Source organism: Anomaloglossus baeobatrachus, chromosome 6, assembly GCF_048569485.1.
Source record: "Anomaloglossus baeobatrachus isolate aAnoBae1 chromosome 6, aAnoBae1.hap1, whole genome shotgun sequence".
Lineage (NCBI taxonomy): Eukaryota > Metazoa > Chordata > Amphibia > Anura > Aromobatidae > Anomaloglossus > Anomaloglossus baeobatrachus.
Window position 1 is genome coordinate 13940783 of NC_134358.1, and position 21932 is coordinate 13962714.

Below are 21932 nucleotides of genomic sequence, written 5' to 3' on the forward strand. Positions count from 1 at the left end.
TTGGTTTAGCGACAGCCCCACGGGTGTTCACCAAGGTCATGGCGGCAGTGGTAGCAGTCTTGCACTCTCACGGACACTCTGTGATCCCTTACTTGGACGATCTACTTGTCAAGGCACCCTCTCAAGAGGCATGCCAACTCAGCCTGAATGTTGCACTGGAGACTCTCCAGACGTTCGGGTGGATCATCAACTTCTCAAAGTCAAATCTGTCACCGACCCAATCCCTGACGTATCTTGGCATGGAGTTCCATACTCTCTCAGCGATAGTGAAGCTTCCGCTGGACAAGCAGCGGTCACTACAGACTGGGGTGCAGGCTCTCCTTCAAAGTCAGTCGCACTCCTTAAGACGCCTCATGCACTTCCTCGGGAAGATGGTGGCGGCAATGGAGGCGGTTCCGTTTGCGCAGTTTCATCTGCGCCCACTTCAATGGGACATTCTCCGCCAATGGGACGGGAAGTCTACATCCCTGAACAGGAAAGTCTCCCTTTCCCAGACAGCCAAAGACTCTCTGCAGTGGTGGCTTCTTCCCACCTCATTATCACAGGGAAGATCCTTCCTACCACCGTCCTGGGCGGTGGTCACGACGGACGCGAGTCTGTCAGGGTGGGGAGCAGTTTTTCTCCACCACAGGGCTCAGGGTACGTGGACTCAGCAGGAGTCCACCCTTCAGATCAATGTTCTGGAGATCAGAGCAGTGTATCTTGCCCTACTAGCCTTCCAGCAGTGGCTGGAAGGAAGGCAGATCCGAATTCAGTCGGACAACTCCACAGCGGTGGCATACATCAACCACCAAGGGGGGACACGCAGTCGGCAAGCCTTCCAGGAAGTCCGGCGGATTCTGATGTGGGTGGAAGCCACGGCCTCCACCATATCCGCGGTTCACATCCCCGGCGTAGAAAACTGGGAAGCAGACTTCCTCAGTCGCCAGGGCATGGACGCAGGGGAATGGTCCCTTCACCCGGACGTGTTTCAGGAAATCTGTCGCCGCTGGGGAAGGCCGGATGTCGACCTAATGGCGTCCCGGCACAACAACAAGGTCCCAACCTTCATGGCACGGTCTCGCGATCACAGAGCTCTGGCAGCAGACGCCTTAGTGCAAGATTGGTCGCAGTTCCGGCTCCCTTATGTGTTTCCACCTCTGGCACTCTTGCCCAGAGTGCTACGCAAGATCAGATCCGACTGCAGCCGCGTCATACTCGTCGCCCCAGACTGGCCAAGGAGGGCGTGGTATCCGGATCTGTGGCATCTCACGGTCGGCCAACCGTGGGCACTACCAGACCGACCAGACTTACTGTCCCAAGGGCCGTTTTTCCATCGGAATTCTGCGGCCCTGAACCTGACTGTGTGGCCATTGAGTCCTGGATCCTAGCGTCTTCAGGATTGTCCCAAGGGGTCGTTGCCACCATGAGACAGGCTAGGAAGCCCACGTCCGCTAAGATCTACCACAGAACGTGGAGGATATTCTTATCCTGGTGCTCTGCTCAGGGAGTCTCTCCCTGGCCATTTGCATTGCCTACCTTTCTGTCTTTCCTGCAATCTGGGTTAGAAAAAGGTCTGTCGCTCGGCTCCCTTAAAGGGCAAGTTTCGGCGCTATCCGTCTTTTTTCAGAAGCGTCTAGCACGTCTTTCTAAGGTGCGCACGTTCCTGCAGGGGGTTTGTCATATCGTACCCCCGTACAAGCGACCGTTAGATCCATGGGATCTGAACAAGGTGCTAGTTGCCCTCCAGAAGCCGCCCTTCGAGCCTCTGAGGGAGGTTTCACTTTCTAGACTATCACAGAAAGTGGCTTTTCTGGTAGCGATCACATCTCTTCGGAGAGTGTCTGAGCTAGCAGCGCTGTCATCCAAGGCTCCCTTCCTGGTCTTCCACCAGGACAAGGTAGTGCTGCGCCCCATTCAGGAGTTTCTCCCGAAGGTGGTATCCTCTTTTCATCTTAATCAGGATATCTCTTTGCCTTCTTTTTGTCCTCATGCAGTTCATCGGTATGAGAAGGATTTACATTTGTTAGATCTGGTGAGAGCACTCAGAATCTACATTTCCCGCACGGCGCCCCTGCGCCGTTCGGATGCACTCTTTGTCCTTGTCGCTGGTAAGCGCAAGGGGTCGCAGGCTTCTAAGGCCACCCTGGCTCGATGGATCAAAGAACCAATTCTTGAAGCCTACCGTTCTGCTGGGCTTCCGGTTCCATCAGGGCTGAAGGCCCATTCTACCAGAGCCGTGGGTGCGTCCTGGGCATTGCGTCACCAGGCTACGGCTCAACAGGTGTGCCAGGCAGCTACCTGGTCGAGTCTGCACACTTTCACCAAACATTATCAGGTGCATACCTATGCTTCGGCGGACGCCAGCCTAGGTAGAAGAGTCCTGCAGGCGGCAGTTGCCTCCCCGTAGGGGAGGGCTGTCTTCGCAGCTCTAACTTGAGGTATTCTTTACCCACCCAGGGACAGCTTTTGGACGTCCCAATCGTCTGGGTCTCCCAATGGAGCGCCGAAGAAGAAGGGAATTTTGTTACTTACTGTAAATTCCTTTTCTTCTAGCTCCTATTGGGAGACCCAGCACCCGCCCTGTTGTCCTTCGGGATTTTTGGTTGTTTTTCGGGTACACATGTTGTTCATGTTGAATGGTTTTCAGTTCTCCGACGTTACTTCGGAGTGAATTTGTTTAAACCAGTTATTGGCTTTCCTCCTTCTTGCTTTTGCACTAAAACTGGTGAGCCAGTGATCCCACTGGGGGTGTATAGCCAGAAGGGGAGGGGCCTTACACTTTTTAGTGTAATGCTTTGTGTGGCCTCCGGAGGCAGTAGCTATACACCCAATCGTCTGGGTCTCCCAATAGGAGCTAGAAGAAAAGGAATTTACGGTAAGTAACAAAATTCCCTTCTTTACCTGCTGAACCAATACTCTTACCAATGTGTGGTTCCCTCACCCCGTGTTGTCTGAGAGGGGAAGGAGTGAGAGTGTCCAGTGGGATGAGCTCGGTCCGTGCGGTCTTTCGGAAGACAGCCAGGCCAGTAGACGAGGTCATCCTCTGACCCATGCGTCTCCACAATCGATGCTGCAGAGGACTGGTGTTTGTAGACACTGTTCAACCCCCAGACACCGCAGCGACCCCTGGACATAGCAGAAGACCCCATAGAGCAGAGGACTCCAGAAGCACCACAGACAAAACTGACAGAGGGGAGGACCCCCGGGGAGAGACAAGCCGGACTGAGGGGAGGACCCTGGACATACAAGAGGACCCTGAAGTACAGACAAGCCGGACAAAGCGGATGACCATGGTGAGCCCACTCGGAAGATGAGGGGTGGACCATAATGCGCCAACCAGACAACCAAGAGGGGAGAACCATGAAGGTCCCTGGTGGGCAGCAGGGTGGTCGTGGACGTTGGGACACTGACCTGGTTGCTTCCGTCCTGCAGGGACCCTCTGACCGCAGTCAGGATCAGCGGTTTCTTCACTTCCATCAGAGAAGCTGAAATCAGAGAGAAGTAACAAAATAAGAGAAAAGCATCATGAGAAGACGAGAAGATGTGGCCCCGGGCCCCGCTTACCTGCAGAGTTAATGACCTGCTTCAGAATTATCAGGGTCCCCACACGCACTTTGGGGTTACTGGTCTCCAATTTGGGGAGCAGAAACGACAGGAGGTTATCGGGGAATGAGGCGGCTGTGGGACGGAGAGACAGAGGTTACAATGAGGCTCCCACCAATGCCGATCCCTACTTATCGCCTGCCATGCCCCGCTAACCAGGATCCACTACGCACATAGTAGGGAGCCCCCACTACTGACCAGAGTCACCAGAAGCAGCCGAGCCCCCACTACTGACCCGAGTCACCAGAGGAAGCCGAGCCCCCACTACTGACCCGAGTCACCAGAGGCAGCCGAGCCCCCACTACTGACCCGAGTCACCAGAGGAAGCCGAGCCCCCACTACTGACCCGAGTCACCAGAGGCAGCCGAGCCCCCACTACTGACCCGAGTCACCAGAGGCAGCCGAGCCCCCACTACTGACCCGAGTCACCAGAGGCAGCCGAGCCCCCTCACTACTGACCCGAGTCACCAGAGGCAGCCGAGCCCCCACTACTGACCCGAGTCACCAGAGGCAGCCGAGCCCCCACTACTGACCCGAGTCACCAGAGGCAGCCGAGCCCCCCCACTACTGACCCAAGTCACCAGAGGAAGCCGAGCCCCCACTACTGACCCGAGTCACCAGAGGCAGCCGAGCCCCCACTACTGACCCGAGTCACCAGAGGAAGCAGAGCCCCCACTACTGACCCGAGTCACCTTTATGAGGACAATATTTTATTAGGACTGTCCCTTTTATGAAGGGTCAATGAAATCCCAATGTGATAAAACAAGAGTCCTCCACCCCACAAATCCAGAAGATCCCCTCCGCTTACCGAGAACCGTGAAGCAGCGCAGAACCTCGTTCCTATTCCTCACCAGCATGTGTGAGGGCGAGTCTGTGGAGGAGCAGATCTGCAGACAACAAGGAGGAGTCAGCGATACAGAGCGCCACATACGCAGCACATGATGCCGCCCTGTGCCCCAGAGTGTCCTCCGCCACACTCCGAGGCATTGTATCAGTATCACCTCCCTAGGATATTTCAACAACGCAGAAGGTCTCGAGCAGCCAGGGGTGCCACAGAGGAGGGCCGCAGGCAATCAATGGGGCCCCTAGAGGAGAAGGCCCCTAGAGGAGGGCCACAGGCGGCTGAGGGCCCCCGCAGAGGAGAAGCGCCCCAGAGGAGGGCCACAGGTAGCCGGGAGGTGTCCCAGTGGGCCAGACAGATTAATGGTGGCCGCTCATCGTGCTCCTGCTGACTACGTTGCAGCACCACTTACCCACCATAATCATAGACCTGGTCTGTACAGCACAGAGCGGCCGTCTCCTCACCTGGGAGTGCAGCACGGACAGCACAGAGTCTATCTGAGGCTCCAGGGTACGACTCTCATTACACACCGCACTCTCCAGGATCTGACACAGGCTCTGAAGGGGAAAAAAAAAATGGGAAACATCAGAGGAAAGACAAAACAGGGAGAGCACGGGAGGGAGGAGCCGGAAAGAAAAAGAGGGGTCAGAGGATAGGAGCCGGAAAGAAAGAGGGGTCAGAGGATAGGAGCCGGAAAGAAAGAGGGGTCAGAGGATAGGAGCCGGAAAGAAAGAGGGGTCAGAGGATAGGAGCCGGAAAGAAAGAGGGGTCAGAGGATAGGAGCCGGTAAGAGGAAAGAAGGACAGGGGAGCTGGGGGGGTAGGGGGCGAGTGAAGCATGCTCTCACCTTGGTCACATAGTAAGGCTCCACACTCTTCTTATAGAGGGACAGGATGCCCGGGAGGAGGCGGGCGAGCTGTTCCTCCAGCTTCTCATTGGGAAGTAAGTGACTCATTGGACCAAGAGCCTCCACCACAGCGAGCCTGACCTGCAGGGGGCGACACAGTCAGTTACAGGGACAATGGAGCAGTTCCTGGGTGAGGTGGAGGGGCAGCAGAGCTCTTGTCCTGCGCTCGCTCACCTTGGACTCGCGGTTCTGCAGCCAGTTATTGAACAGGACGTCATGGGCGCTGTAGAGGTCGCCGGAGAAGGTCGCCTTCCTCACTGTGGGGTCCGGGGCCTTATCCAGATTAGCAAGATATTCCAGAATGCTCTCACAGAAATGCTGCAGAGCTGAGATAAGAAAAGAGCGTCAGCGGCCACACAAACCACCGGCCCACCAATAACAGCGGCCCCTCAGATCCAGCCATATACGGAGTCCTTACACCCCCATACAAAGCCCACCCCGCTCACATACATGCAGCCTTTCCCCCCCCATACAAGGAGCCTCTCTGCTAAGATACACAGAGCCTCCCCCAGCCCGCCGCCATACATGGAGCTCCCCTGGCACCGATGCTGCCATACACGGAGCGCCCACAACGTTATACATCATTGTAACAAAGCCAGGACAGGACGGGACGAGGCCCCGATGAAGCCAGGATGGGATGAGGCCAGGACAGGACGAGGCGAGGCCCGGACGGGGCGAGGCAAGGCGAGGCCCGGACGGGGCGAGGAGAGGATAAGGCCCGGACGGGGCGAGGAGAGGATAAGGCCCGGACGGGGCGAGGAGAGGATAAGGCCCGGACGGAACAAGGGCAGGACTGGCTGGAATTAAAGGAAAAAAAAAAAGTTCGCTGGCGTGGTGCTTTTATAGAAAACCCCTTTAAGCCCTCGGCGTCATTTGGGTCTTTCCTTGTCGTGTTGCAGGATTTTCTATGTTTCGGGAGCGTCCTACGAGGCGCTTTGTTGCTTCTTGGGAGCTGCTGTATGTGTCGGGGCCGTCCTCCGGAGTTCACAGAAATCAGTGACTTTATTAAAAATAAATCAGTCTTTCATCGTACTACAAGAACAGCTCTGAGGGGACGGTTTTTTCAGATTGAGATTTTTTTGCTGCCACTTTGAGCTTTGAACCAATTTTTTAAATATTTTTTTATTGAAGGTGGTGTGTGTGGGCGGCAGAGGAGGGCGGCAGCGGAGGGCAGCAGCGGAGGGCGGCAGCGGAGGGCGGCAGCGGGCTGGGCGGCAGAGGGCGGCAGCGGAGGGCGGCAGCGGAGGGCAGCAGCGGGCTGGGCGGCAGAGGGCGGCAGCGGAGGGCGGCAGCGGGCTGGGCGGCGGAGGGCGGGACCCGAGAAATCGCACAGACTCAGGAGCCGCTTTATAGGTTTCACTATCAAAAGGAAATATCAGAAGTAAGGGGCGCAGCTGGGGGGCGGACAGCGAGGCAGGGTCCCTGGAGGAAAATATATGCATCCAGCATGAGAACAAAACATCACAGAAAACTCAAATAACATAAGACCGGTCATCATCCCATGGTGAGAGGCCACTGAGCTACCTGCATATTGTAAATACGGCAAAGATTGCCGGCGGAGCGAGCCAGAAGAAGTGTTGCTGCATGCACTGGCCGGTGGAACGATTCAGAAGAAGTGGTGCGGACCTGCGGGCAGGGGGAGCAAGAAAAAGTGTTGTGACATGACCGGCCAGCGGAGCAAGTCAGAAGAAAAAGTGGTGCAGCATGGACCTGCCGGTGCGGTGAACCAGGAGAAGTGCTGCGGTGCAGACTGGACGGCAGGACGAGCAAGAATTACGCACAAGCCGGAGGGGGAGTCAGTAGAAGTGGTGGAGCAGCATGGACCTACTGGCGCTACAAACGAGAAGAAAAGGTTTGTGGCATGGACCGGCCGGCGGGGCTCATGTACAGCTGCAGATCTTCTCTTACAAGGTGTACAATCATCTCTTTCCACCACGGCTGCTTCTCCTGGATCATGGCTTCCTCCTAATCAGGGATGCCAGCAGGTGGGAGGTTTGTGGGCGATTGACTACCAACATGACCAGTGAACCCGGGCACTCCACAATAACGTCAGAATCACTCGTACAAAATAAAAAAAGCAAAAAATAAAAGAAACTCTGTACAAATTCCCAAATAATGAAATTATAAACTTAGCAGCAAAGCCATAATGCCATTCACCAGCCGAGGTCACAGGAACAAAGGCACAGACAGCGCGCAGCAGACGGGTACTAATAGAGGTAACACAGGCGACATCATACCGATGAGGCCTCTCCGCCTCGCCGTGCACAGTGTCCAGTGTCAGGATTGCTCTAATATGAGGCTTGTATAGGGCGCTGGTCACACACGTGCGGTGCACACTATCCAGCTGCCCGGCACCATCAGACCATTACAGATGATTGCGGGTAATGGGCCGTTAGCTGGACACTGTGCACCACACGTGTGTGACCAGCGCCCTACACAAGCCTCATCTCTGGGCAATCCTGACACTGGACACTGTGCACGGCGAGGCGGAGAGGGCTCATCAGTATTTTTGCACCTGTGTTACCTCCTTTATTACCCGTCTGCTGCACCCAGTTTGTGCCGTTGTCCCTGTGACCTTGGCGGGTAAAGATCATGGACCTTTCTCGAATTATAAAAGAAGCACTCATGTGGCACCGCTCGCTTTCCTCAGTCACCGGTGCACAGCTCGAATGCAAAAAGGGAAGTGAGAGTCAGTCCACCCGCTCCCCCCAGAGAGCCCTGCACTGATCACCTCCATGTACACTGTGATGGAGCGAAAAAGAGAGAGAAAGAGAGAGAGAGAAAAAGAGAGAGAGAAAAAGAGAGAGAGAAAAAGAGAGAGAGAAAAAGAGAGAGAGAGAAAAAGAGAGAGAGAAAAAGAGAGAGAGAAAAAAGAGAGAGAAAAAGAGAGAGAGAAAAAGAGAGAGAGAAAAGAGAGAGAGAAAAAAGAGAGAGAGAAAAAGAGAGAGAGAAAAAGAGGAGAGAGAAAAAGAGAGAGAGAAAAAAGAGAGAGAGAAAAAAGAGAGAGAGAAAAAGAGAGAGAGAAAAAGAGAGAGAGAAAAAGAGAGAGAGAAAAAGAGAGAGAGAAAAAGAGAGAGAGAGAAAAAAGAGAGAGAGAGAAAAAGAGAGAGAGAGAAAAAGAGAGAGGAGAGAAAAAGAGAGAGAGGAGAAAAAGAGAGAGAAGAGAAAAAGAGAGAGAGAAAAGAAGAGAGAGAGAAAGAGAGAGAGAGAAAAAGAGAGAGAGAAAAAGAGAGAAAGAAAAGAGAGAAAGAAAAAGAGAGAAAGAAAAAGAGAGAAAGAAAAAGAGAGAAAGAAAAAGACGAGAAAGAAAAAGAGAGAAAGAAAAAGAGAGAAAGAAAAAGAAGAAAGAAAAAGAGAGAAAGAAAGAGAGAAGAAAAGAGAGAAAGAAAAAGAGAGAAAGAAAAAGAGAGAAGAAAAAGAGAGAAAGAAAAAGAAAAAGAAAGAAAAAAGAAAAAGAGAGAGAAAAAGAAAAAGAAAAAGGAGAGTCACACAGACGCCCCACCACTGTTCGCCAATCTGACAACAACACAGCGCCACCCTGACGTCTTTAATACGTCGGAGCAACGCGATACGTCCTCGTCGCTTTCGCCAACACATGACGCTCCGCACCCAAGGGGTACGTAATGTCCACGTGGCGCAGGGTTACACTGCCACCTCCTGTCCACGCGGGCACAGGGAGGGAGACAGCAGGTCACGCAATCTCGGGCATGCCACCCCACTCGCTCACAACCCCGACAGGCCGACAGACCCTTTTCACTAGCCCCAGTGAAACAGGGATCAGCCACTCCAGTTCCTCGTTACATATAGGCCTGGTCCGTTAGCAGGATTGTATCGAGCCAGAAACCAGCCCAGGTAGCCTGTAACACTAAGGCAAACTCACAGACATGGGGTTCATGGATCGAGATAAAAGAATAGCCCAGGATTAAATTATATATTTAATCGCCTTAAGGGTACACGAGAAATACACTATATACAGGATGAATTTCCTGACAGTATGGTCAGAGATACAGATACAAATAAAGGCCCTGTCACACACAGAGAGAAATCTGCGGCAGATCTGTGGTTGCAGTGAAATTGTGGACAATCAGTGGCAGGTTTGTGGCTGTGTACAAATGGAACAATATGTCCATGATTTCACTGCAACCACAGATCTGCCAAAGATTTCTCTCTGTGTGTGACAGGGCCTTAAGAGTTAGCTGCAAGCGGATATACAGCTGGATCAGATACCTTTTCTTTGTTGCTTTGCCCGGTGCTGGCTCGGCACAGGGGAGTCGCTGTGGAGCCACCGATTTCCTTGGGACTCCCCACACATTACTGGACGTGACCTCAGAGGAGAACGACCTTCAAAACGTCCGCTGTGATATTTATGAACCCATGTATCTCCCACATACCGCCCACCTAGTGACCTATAACTGGGTTGGACATGAGATGGGCTTCGAGGATCCAGAAAATTATGAATTGGCAGTTTTTCCCATATCTCCGCCTCCGAGTGTCCCACGCGGAAGACAGTATCATCATATTTCCAGTCACAATTTTATCTATCCTTAACTAGGAAACATGATGGGTCTATTGTCTTCCCTTGCCTAGTTATTAAATTATGGGCTGATACGAACATCACACTATTAAAGAAAATTACGAGTAATGTGCGTCTCGCTGCACTAAGGCTGAGAATAGGCCTGCCTATTTGTGGGAGCTATGCACTCCCCAATATTGTAAGTTTTTCCTCCAAGCCTGGCTGCCTGCAAAATGCCTTTGAAGCTTTCCTGAGGCCAGCAGTCGCCCGCCCACTTCCCTAGCTAAATTACTTTTGTCACCAGAGGGTCTGCTCTGGTCAGGCCTGCTTCTCTGCTATAATTAACTTGTCACCTGGCAATTGTTCGCAGATCTTGGTATCGAATTCCTATGTTGGTGACCACCGGATACAGTTCAGGATGTGTCTGAATGCCATATTCCTCACATACACGCACCAATGCAGGATCTGAGGCGCCTGTATATCTAGTGAATACCAAATGTCACCCCCATGTGTCACTCACAAACACAGAAGACGGCCTTCATGGGGTCCTGCTTCACCATCCCCAGCATTGGGAGCATCGTGCCCAGGATGGAGTTCAGGAACGGCACCATCCCGAATACTGAGGAGAGAAGAGCAAGAGTCAACACACAGCATGAGTGAGGGGACGAGCAAAGGGCCCTGGGAGTCACACAGCAGAGGGCCCCAGGGATCAGCACACACAGCACAAGTACATACGTATAAAAAAAAAAAAAAAAAAAAAAAAAAAAAAAAAAAAACGGGGGTCACACAGCAGAGGGCCCAGCAGAAGAGCGTCACAGGACAGATCTGCACCCATTATTACCATTCACTGGGTGCCTCACATGTACAGCGCTTGCCAGAAGTCTTAGGCAGGTGCAGAATAAACTGCAGCATCAGAAGCTTCAGCCACAGAAGGGTTAATAGTTTATTGTTCTCAATTACCAACATCCAAAGTGACGAAGAAAAGAGAAATCCCCTCATTATACGGTAACGCCAGTCTCCTCCATGCTCTGTTTTTCGGCGTCCGCCCCTCGCCTACGCCCTCGGCGCCCGCCCCTCGCCTACGCCCGCGGCACCCACCCCTCGCCTACGCCCTTGCCCCTCGCTTATGCCCCTTGGCGCCCGCCCCTCGCATCCACCCCCGCCCACGGCGCCTGCCCCTCGTCCCCGCCCTCAGCATACAGTGTTAAACCTTCTTTGTCTAAAGATTCTGACTCTGCAAGGTTTATTCCACCCCTGCTTGAGACTTCTGCCCAGCGCTGTGTATATACGTCCCCCCATTGTACACATGGGTATATAGGGGGCTGTGGAACATACCATTCGCCAGGGAGAGGTTGGCGAGCGTCTGCATGACGAAGAAATGTGGGAGAATCCCCGGCTGGAACTTGAGCAGAATTTCCTCCATGACAGAGTTGATGAAACGTCTCCCGACGGCAACGAGGACGTTACTGGCCGCCTGCTGCCACTCAAAGACCACGTCCTGCGGGAGACAGAAAGATCAGAAGAACCCGGGGGCCGGAGACGGGCGCCGAACACAGTGTCTGCAGGAGAAGGGGAAGGAGGCATCATGGAGCACACACTGCACGTATGTAACACGCACGCACACACTGCACGTATGTAACACGCACGCACACACTGCACGTATGTAACACGCACGCACACACTGCACGTATGTAACACGCACGCACACACTGCACGTATGTAACACGCACGCACACACTGCACGTATGTAACACACACACACACACACTGCACGTATATAACACACACTGCACGTATATAACACACACAGGTATATAACACACACACACACACACACACACACAGCTATGACTGAGCCCTTTCCCTCTCACAGGGATGAACAAACCAGGGGAGATGTATCCACTGGACCCTAAACAGACTCGGCACCATCCTAAACCTGACACAGATATGTCTTTGCCTGACAGCGGAGGTTGGCATCTGAAGATAACGCATTGGCGCCCCAACATGTCGACAACTGATCCCCGAGTGTCCTTAACCTCACTAAGCTATAAACCAAGTGGAACACAAAAACACCAACAAACATAACAGAAGAAGTGCAGAGCGGCAGAGGGCGAGACCCCGGGCTAAAGACGTGTTCAAACTGACCAAGCGGTGAGACTGAGGAAAATGTACGAAACCCAGAAGAACAACAAAGTGAACCCCCCCCAAATCCTAAAAGAAACAGGAGGAGAAAACCGAAGAGAATCACACAAACCCCAAGGAAAAAGATTCTCCTTGACTGAGGAGCTGGGCCTCCATGCAATCATCCACCTAGGAATACAGCAAGCACAGAGGCATGGGAGGGAGGGAGGAGGGAGGAGGGAGAGGACAAAAACTCGGAAACCCCAAAAAATAACCAGAGTGGCTGGAACCTTAACGGACTGCAGACCTAATACTGACCCATAACTAGAAGTAGCCATGGGACGAGCCTACGATGACCTTGACGCCTCGACACAGCCAGAGAACTAAATATTCTTACAGAGAGAAATATTAGAAAAGCTAACCTGCCTCGGAGTGGTCCCCAAAGATATAGATAGCCCCCCACATGTAAAGACAACAGCGATATAAGAAAACACAATACATAGCTAGAGAACAGATTCAGCAAAGATGAGGCCCGAACTATCTGTATAGGAAAGAGCACTGACTGCAGCCGTAAAAACCCTAGTAAATACTGTGGAGGTCGCCTGAGCAGTAGCTTGTTTGTTCAAACGTAATAAGAATATCTGTGTATGTAAATAATCAAAATGTAGATGTAGTTGCATAATAATCTGTCTAGGTAGCAATCGCATAGACCCATAATATAATTCTAAGCTGTATAGTCATGAAGGGGTTAACCAAAAGATAATGAAGCCAGAATGTGAAACTGCAAAGTCTTATCAGTAATGTTCACACAGAAAGAATGTATAACAGAGATGTGTTTCATAACCTGCTGGGAGAAATTGGGGAGTGGAATCCTCCCTAAGTTCTGTGTTCTGGCTTCAAGGTTATTGATTCATACTGTATAATTGGATCTATCGAATATACGAGTTTCAGACGCAAGCCTGAGCACAGAGAACATGTCTTGTGTAATCATTGTCTGATTCATTAATATCGGCACTGATATATAGCTAATACGGCACCGGCCTCTGATTATCCCAAACGAAGATACCATTAGCTATCTTTACCCAAATGCCTCGCTTGACAATACCAGCACGCCCGATATGGAAAAATACTGAACCTACACACGCTCTCCCCCATTATATCAGTACTCTAGTGTTACTTGGGTCCAAGAAAAACACTGATATAGAGGAGGGACTGAATTTTGTACCAAGCATGACAAAACACAATACATAACAGAACATGGAGCAAGGTACACAGATACTCCCAGCAGGGACAAAGCAGAGGTACAAAGACCAACTTATCTGAGAGGAGTTCTGGTAGACACAGAGAAAAGGGCTGGTTTAAGAATGTCCTTAGCACACAGGAGATACATTGAGCACCAGCAAGGAACAAGAGAACACTACTCAGTTATATCAGCCAAGTCAGAACACCCTGATTGCCAATCTTCCCCAGCTATCTGGTTTCTATTCTGCAAGCCAACTTCCCTACCAGCACTAACCACAAGAGGGAGCCCCAAACTGGAATCTAATTCAAATGTATTCACAACAGCTCTGAGCGTGAGACGACTTCATTTTATAGACAATCATCTCGGCTTCTCATACATAAATGTGAGATGTATCCAGCAGATGATGAGTTCTGCAGATTCTAGTCACTGCATTGTTACTGTTTTGCTCCTTTTCCTTCCCATATACTACATATTACAACCTGTTCTCACATTCCCCAATAGCTCAGTGTTATTAGGTTGATTCGCAAGTGAAAGGTCACTGGTTGGAATCGAGGAGCCGCCATGAAGAAAATTTCCCAAGAAAAGAAACACTGCATCATCCAGCTCATCGATAGCGGTCTGTCGTCCAAGAAAACTGCCAAACTACCTCATGTGAGGCCATGACAGATGGAAAAATAAGAAATGAAGTCCGCCCGTCCATTAACCAGCCAAGAGTTGACGTCCAGGAAAATACCAGAGTCACCAAGTCGCTCATCCCAAGGTCTATCAGTTCTGGTGGCACCCAGCAGTGGGGGCGGCTCGTCTGCTCCATAATAGTGACATCACAGACGTCCATACAAGCACCGAGCGACGCGCGTTACACAAGTCTGGAATGGTGAGCCGAAAAAAGGTGAAGAAGCCTCAACTTTAATATTGTCATAAGAAGCGTCGGCTCCAGATTAAGACAAAAGAACAAGAAGTGGAAGATAAGAAACGGAAGATCGGGAGTGATGAGAAGAAAGTCAATAGACGGCTCTAATGGGGGGGGAATGGGAAGAAACAAGGGGAAAAGGGAAGAACGGATTGAGAAGTTGGAGGAAAGGTCAAGTTCTGTGGAGGAAGCCTGAAGATATGGGATTGAGTCACCAAAGGCGTTGGACACTTGACCAGGATGGCTGGTGGTCGCAATGCTGAGATAGATGTGAGCGTCCTACAAGAAGAGTTACTTCATACACTCGATACTATGAGAACAAAAAGGACGACAGTGTTCCAGCAGAACAACTACCCGAAGCATACGTCGAGATTGGAAAAGACATGGATCAATGACAAAGAAGTAGAGGAGCTGGACTGTCCTCAGACATCAACCCAATCCAACACTTGTGGGTGAAGAAGAAGCTGTATACATGCCCAAGAGACCTGCCCAGTATACACCAACACTGGGAACCTGGAGAAGAAACCTGACCAGTATACACCAACACTGGGAACGTGGAGAAGAGACCTGACCAGTATACACCAAACACTGAGAACGTGGAGAAGAGACCTGACCAGTATACACCAACACTGGGGCCAGAGAAGAGACCTGACCAGTATACACCAACACTGGGAACGTGGAGAAGAGACCTGACCAGTGTACACCAACACTGGGACCATAGAGAAGAGACCTGACCAGTGTACACCAACACTGGGAACGTGGTGTAGAGACCTGACCAGTATACACCAACACTGGGAACGTGGAGAAGAGACCTGACCAGTATACACCAACACTGGGAACATGGAGAAGAGACCTGACCAGTATACACCGACACTGGGAACGTGGAGAAGAGACCTGACCAGTATACACCAACACTGGGAACATGGAGAAGAGACCTGACCAGTATACACAAACACTGGGAACGAGGAGAAGAGACCTGACCAGTATACACAAACACTGGGAACGAGGAGAAGAGACCTGACCAGTATACACCAACACTGGGAACGTGGAGAAGAGACCTGACCAGTATACACCAACACTGGGAACGTGGAGAAGAGACCTGACCAGTATACACCAACACTGGGAATGAGGAGAAGAGACCTGACCAGTATACACCAACACTGGGAACATGGAGAAGAATCTGACCAGTATACACCAACACTGGGAACATGGAGAAGAATCTGACCAGTATACACCAACACTGGGAACGTGGAGAAGAGACCTGACCAGTCTACACCAACACTGGGAACATGGAGAAGAGACCTGACCAGTATACACCAACACTGGGAACGTGGAGAAGAGACCTGACCAGTATACACCAACACTGGGAACATGCAGAAGAGACCTGACCAGTATACACTAACACTGGGAACGTGGAGAAGAGACCTGACCAGTATACACCAACACTGGGAACGTGGAGAAGAGACCTGACCAGTATACACCAACACTGGGAACGTGGAGAAGAGACCTGACCAGTATACACCAATACTGGGAATATGGAGAAGAGACCTGACCAGTATACACCAACACTGGGAACATGGAGAAGAGACCTGACCAGTATACACCAACACTGTGAACGTGGAGAAGAGACCTGACCAGTATACACCAACACTGGGAACGTAGAGAAGAGACCTGACCAGTATACACCAACACTGGGAACGTGGAGAAGAGACCTGACTAGTATACACCAACACTGGGAACGTAGAGAAGAGAGCTGACCAGTATACACTGTCACGAACCACCGGGGGGGTCACTCAGAAATCCCCCGCGCTGGCTACCAGTACGTCACAATCGGGGGGTAACAAGTGGGGGTCACCCCTCCTTTATACCTCCCGACCGACAGACAGAGCACGTGACGCGCTCTCTAGCGCCCCTCTTATAGTCAGGCCAATTATGGAATTGCCCGACAATAAGCAAGGAGGCCGCTATACTACTTATGCCGATTATTGAAGGGTCCCCGGTGAGAGTAGGGTATATATTCCCCCGACCTCCGCGGGCGGAATATATAAAACCTCCCCGAATCTCACTGGCCTCCCCACAATAATCCTTGGCACAACTCGCTGCCACCAACCGCTTCACGGTAACTATTAGCCGAACACACAGACGTGGGATTCAAGATCGAGATAACAGAACAGCCCAAGATTAATTATATAATTTAATCAGCCTAAAGCACACTAGAAACTACAATATATACAATAGGAGATCTACAGAATATACATATGTCAGAGTACAGTTACAATCAAAGCATGGGTTACAAACAGGCATACACAGTTCCAGCAGTTACCTTGTGCGTCTGGCCACAGGGGGGCGCTGTAGACCAGGTTTCTAGGATCTTTCCCACAGATGTTTCCTACACGTGACCCCCGGCGAAAGAACACTGGAAAATGGCCGAAGTAGGGTTATCAACCTGGGCAAATCCAGGTCCCCTCCTACCTTAGTGACCTCAGAGGGAGCACTGCTCCACCCCTGGCTGGAGTTATGGACAATATCCACAACATGGAATATGGGCCATAACTTTGCCTGGGAGCGTCGTAGGCGGATGCCAACGCTCTCATTGTGACAGTTATGAATTTAGCTACAGAACGAGAGGACTCGTGACTTGTCTACTAGTTCCCCATTGGCTGATATCACGCCTGGGGTACTTCCCAATGTCCTACTCCCATAAAAAAGGTGTGCCAGCATCGTCCGCATGCAGAGACACCATTTTTATGGTTGCCATATTTATCGGAAATATGGCTTGCGAGATATGAACCATATTTTCCTGGAGTCGTTCTGTCTGGATACTTCCAAGCTTGCTAATTAGATAGCAGCCCCTACCACAGGGTCACGGCAGGGAGTCATCCTGTGTCCATTGTTCCCACATCATCTAATCTCCATATCACAGGAGATGGCCATGGAGGTGTAAAGCTGGTGTCACACTAAACGACAGCGACAACGACGTCGCTGTTACGTCACCATTTTCGGTGACGTAACAGCGACCTTGTAAGTCGCTGTTATGATCGCTGCTTAGCTGTCAAACACAGCAGAAGCAGCGATCATAAGGTCGCTGTGCTACATGTGCAGAGAGCAGGGAGCCGCGCTTAGCGCTGGCTCCTTGCTCTCCTGCAGCACACATCGGGTTAATTAACCCGATGTGTGCTGCAGCTACATGTCACAGTTCAGAGAGCAGGGAGCCGCGCTTAGCGCTGGCTCCTTGCTCTCCTGCAGCACACATCGGGTTAATTAACCCGATGTGTGCTGCAGCTACATGTCACAGTTCAGAGAGCAGGGAGCCGCGCACACTGCTTAGCGCTGGCTCCTTGCTCTCCTTGCTATAGTATGCATCGGGTTAATTACCCGATGCATACTGCAGCCACATGTCACAGTGCAGGAGCCGGCGCTGGCAGCAAGAGCGGAGGCTGGTAACCAGCGTAAACATCGGGTAACCAGGGAAAGGTCTTCCCTTGGTTACCCGATGTTTACGCTGGTTACAGCTTACCGCAGCTGCCAGTGCCGGCTCCTGATCGCTTCATTTCGTCGCTCTCTCGCTGTCACACACAGCGATGTGTGTGTCACAGCGGGAGAGTGACGACCAAAAAATGAAGCTGGACATTCAGCAACGACCGGCGACCTCACAGCAGGGGCCAGGTCGTTGCTGGATGTCACACACAGCGACAGCGACGGGACGTCGCTGCAACGTCACAGAAAATGGTGACGTAGCAGCGACGTCGTTGTCGTCGTCGTTATGTGTGACACCAGCTTAAGTGGAACACAGACCAGTTCCTTTGACACCTATCTGCTAAACAAACCGTTTATCCCTGTGGTAAATTTTCTGCTTGAAGGAGTTGTGTGAAGGAAAGGGGGGGGTGACACCAGGAGAGGGCTTCCTGACATAACTTGAATGAAGGGAATTTTGTTACTTACCGTAAATTCCTTTTCTTCTAGCTCTTATTGGGAGACCCAGACGATTGGGGTATAGCTACTGCCCTCCGGAGGCCACACAAAGCACTACACTAAAAAGTGCAAGGCCCCTCCCCTTCTGGCTATACCCCCCCGTGGTATCACGGGTTCTCCAGTTTTAGTGCCAAAGCAAGAAGGAGGAAGCCAATAACTGGTTTAAACAAATTAACTCCGAATAACGTCGGAGAACTGAAAAACCGTTCAACATGAACAACATGTGTACCCGCAAACAACAAAAAAATCCCGAAGGACAACAGGGCGGGTGCTGGGTCTCCCAATAAGAGCTAGAAGAAAAGGAATTTACGGTAAGTAACAAAATTCCCTTCTTCTTCAGCGCTCTATTGGGAGACCCAGACGATTGGGACGTCCAAAAGCTGTCCCTGGGTGGGTAAAGAGATACCTCATGTTAGAGCTGCAAAACAGCCCTCCCCTACGGGGATGTCACTGCCGCCTGCAGGACTCTTCTACCTAAGCTGGCATCCGCCGAAGCATAGGTATGCACCTGATAATGTTTGGTGAAAGTGTGCAGACTCGACCAGGTAGCTGCCTGGCACACCTGTTGAGCCGAAGCCTGGTGTCGTAATGCCCAGGACGCACCCACGGCTCTGGTTGAGTGGGCTTTTAGCCCTGAAGGAACCGGAAGCCCCGCAGAACGGTAGGCCTCTAGAATTGGTTCTTTGATCCATCGAGCCAGGGTGGCTTTAGAAGCCTGCAACCCCTTGCGCGGACCAGCGACAAGGACAAAAAGTGCATCGGAACGGCGCATGGGCGCCGTGCGGGAAATGTAGATTCTGAGTGCTCTCACCAGATCCAGCAAACGTAAGTCCTTTTCATACCGGTGAACCGGATGAGGACAAAAAGAAGGCAAGGATATATCCTGATTAAGATGAAACGAGGAGACGACCTTAGGGAGAAACTCCGGAATGGGGCGCAGCACTACCTTGCAGGGCTGTGGAGTCGGAGTCGGAGTCGTGGAGTCGGAGTCGGAGTCGGAGCTCATGTTGGTGGAGTCGGAGTCGGAGTCGGTATAAAATGCACCGACTCCGACTCCTAAAATATATAATAAATTGGGGACAGGAGTGCAATGCAGAATGTGCTGAATATTTTACTAAATAATAACATTTAGTATAATGCGTATATTTAAGTGAAAAATTTATTGTAGTACAATGTGAACATCAGACATTTAATTGTTTTTATGATACAATAATCAAGATATTTGGATAGAACATAAAATATTTATTGGAATACAACTTTAGAACACAAAAAACTAATAAATTGTAAATATGTAATAAATATATATATATATATATATATATATATATATATATATATATATATACAGTGTATATACACACACAAGATATATATGTAATCTACTGTATATTACATAGTGTATTACTTATTTACAATTTATTACAGTTTTTTGTGTTCTAAAGTTGTATTCCAATAAATATATTTTATGTTCTATCCAAATATCTTGATTATTGTATCATAAAAATTATTAAATGTCTGATGTTCACATACACATATTCATGTACTACAATAAATTTTTCACCTAACTATAAGCAATATATGTAGGAGTCGGAGTCGGAGCCGGAGTCGGAGTCGGAGCTGGAGTCGGAGTCGGTGCAAGAGAATTTGAGGAGTCGGAGTCGGAGTCGGAGTCGAAGGTTTGGCTTACCGACTCCACAGCCCTGCTACCTTGTCCTGGTGGAACACCAGGAAGGGAGCCTTGGATGACAGAGCTGCCAGCTCCGACACTCGCCGAAGCGATGTGATCGCAACAAGAAACGCCACTTTCTGTGACAGGCGAGAAAAGGAAACTTCCTTCAGAGGCTCGAAAGGCGGCTTCTGGAGAGCAACTAGAACCCTGTTCAGATCCCATGGATCTAACGGCCGCTTGTACGGGGGCACAATATGACAGACCCCCTGCAGGAACGTGCGCACCTTAGGAAGACGTGCTAGACGCTTCTGAAAAAACACGGATAGTGCCGATACTTGCCCTTTAAGGGAGCTGAGCGACAAGCCCTTTTCTAACCCCGATTGCAGGAAAGAAAGAAAAGTGGGCAATGCAAATGGCCAGGGAGACACTCCCTGAGCGGAACACCAGGATAAGAAAATCTTCCACGTTCTGTGGTAGATCTTAGCAGAAGTTGACTTTCTAGCCTGTCTCATTGTGGCTACAACTCCTTGGGATAATCCTGCAGACGCTAGGATCCAGGACTCAATGGCCACACAGTCAGGTTCAGGGCCGCAGAATTCTGATGGAAAAACGGCCCTTGGGACAGTAAGTCTGGTCGGTCTGGCAGTGACCACGGTCGACCGACCGTGAGATGCCACAGATCCGGATACCACGATCTCCTCGGCCAGTCTGGGGCGACGAGTATGACGCGGCTGCAATCGGATCTGATCTTGCGTAACACTCTGGGCAAGAGTGCCAGAGGTGGAAAGACATATGGGAGCCGGAACTGCGACCAATCTTGAACCAATGCGTCTGCCGCCAGAGCTCTTTGATCGCGCGACCTCGCCATGAATGCCGGGACCTTGTTGTTGTGCCGGGACGCCATTAGGTCGACGTCCGGCACTCCCCATCGGCGACAGATTTCCTGAAACACGTCCGGGTGAAGGGACCACTCCCCTGCGTCCATGCCCTGGCGACTGAGGAAGTCTGCTTCCCAATTTTCTACGCCTGGGATGTGAACCGCGGATATGGTGGATGCTGTGTCCTCCACCCACATTAGAATGCGCCGGACTTCTTGGAATGCTTGCCGACTGCGCGCCCCTCCTTGGTGGTTGATGTATGCCACCGCTGTGGAGTTGTCCGACTGGATTCGGATCTGCTTTCCTTCCAGCCACTGTTGGAAGGCCAGTAGGGCAAGATACACTGCCCTGATTTCCAGAACATTGATCTGAAGGGTGGACTCCTGCGGAGTCCACGTCCCCTGGGCCCTGTGGTGGAGAAACACTGCTCCCCACCCTGACAGACTCGCATCTGTCGTGACCACTGCCCAGGATGGGGGCAGGAAGGATCTTCCCTGAGACAATGAGGTGGGAAGGAGCCACCATTGTAGAGAGTCCTTGGCCGTCTGGGAAAGAGAGACTTTCCTGTCCAGGGACGTTGACTTCCCGTCCCATTGGCGGAGAATGTCCCATTGAAGTGGGCGCAGATGAAACTGCGCAAAGGGAACTGCTTCCATGGCTGCCACCATCTTCCCGAGGAAGTGCATGAGGCGCCGTAAGGGGTGCGACTGGCCTTGAAGGAGGGATTGCACCCCTGTCTGTAGGGACCGCTGCTTGTTCAGCGGAAGCTTCACTCTCGCTGCTCGAGTATGAAACTCCATGCCAAGATACGTTAGCGACTGTGACGGTGACAGATTCGACTTTGGAAAGTTGATGATCCATCCGAACGTCTGTAGAGTCTCCAGCGTAGCATGTAGACTGAGTTGGCATGCCTCTTGAGAGGGTGCCTTGACAAGTAGATCGTCTAGGTAAGGGATCACCGAGTGTCCCTGAGAGTGCAAGACTGCTACCACCGCCGCCATGACCTTGGTGAAGACCCGGGGGGCTGTCGCCAGACCGAATGGCAGAGCTACGAACTGAAGATGGTCGTTTCCTATCACAAAACGTAGAAAACGTTGATGTTCTGTAGCAATTGGCACGTGGAGATAAGCATCTTTGATGTCTATTGAGGCAAGGAAGTCTCCTTGAGACATTGAGGCAACGACAGAGCGGAGGGTTTCCATCCGGAACCGTCTGGCGTGCACATGTTTGTTGAGCAGCTTTAGATCCAGAACAGGACGGAACGAGCCGTCCTTTTTTTGGAACCACAAAGAG

The 21932-nt window shown here is 51.2% G+C and overlaps 1 protein-coding gene across 2 annotated transcripts in view; it reads right to left on the reverse strand.

Annotated features, from left to right (window-relative positions):
- Positions 1-21932, reverse strand: part of MROH1 (maestro heat like repeat family member 1) — a 103249-nt gene that overhangs the window by 71425 nt on the left and 9892 nt on the right. For both annotated transcript variants that reach the window (XM_075352781.1, XM_075352779.1), the window contains exons 3-10: positions 11182-11344; positions 10367-10465; positions 5508-5659; positions 5274-5414; positions 4891-4983; positions 4394-4472; positions 3547-3660; positions 3394-3467 (exon numbers count right to left, since the gene is read on the reverse strand). In XM_075352781.1, coding sequence (XP_075208896.1) covers positions 3394-3467; positions 3547-3660; positions 4394-4472; positions 4891-4983; positions 5274-5414; positions 5508-5659; positions 10367-10465; positions 11182-11344 — 915 coding nt within the window. The remainder of the gene's footprint in view (positions 1-3393; positions 3468-3546; positions 3661-4393; positions 4473-4890; positions 4984-5273; positions 5415-5507; positions 5660-10366; positions 10466-11181; positions 11345-21932) is intronic.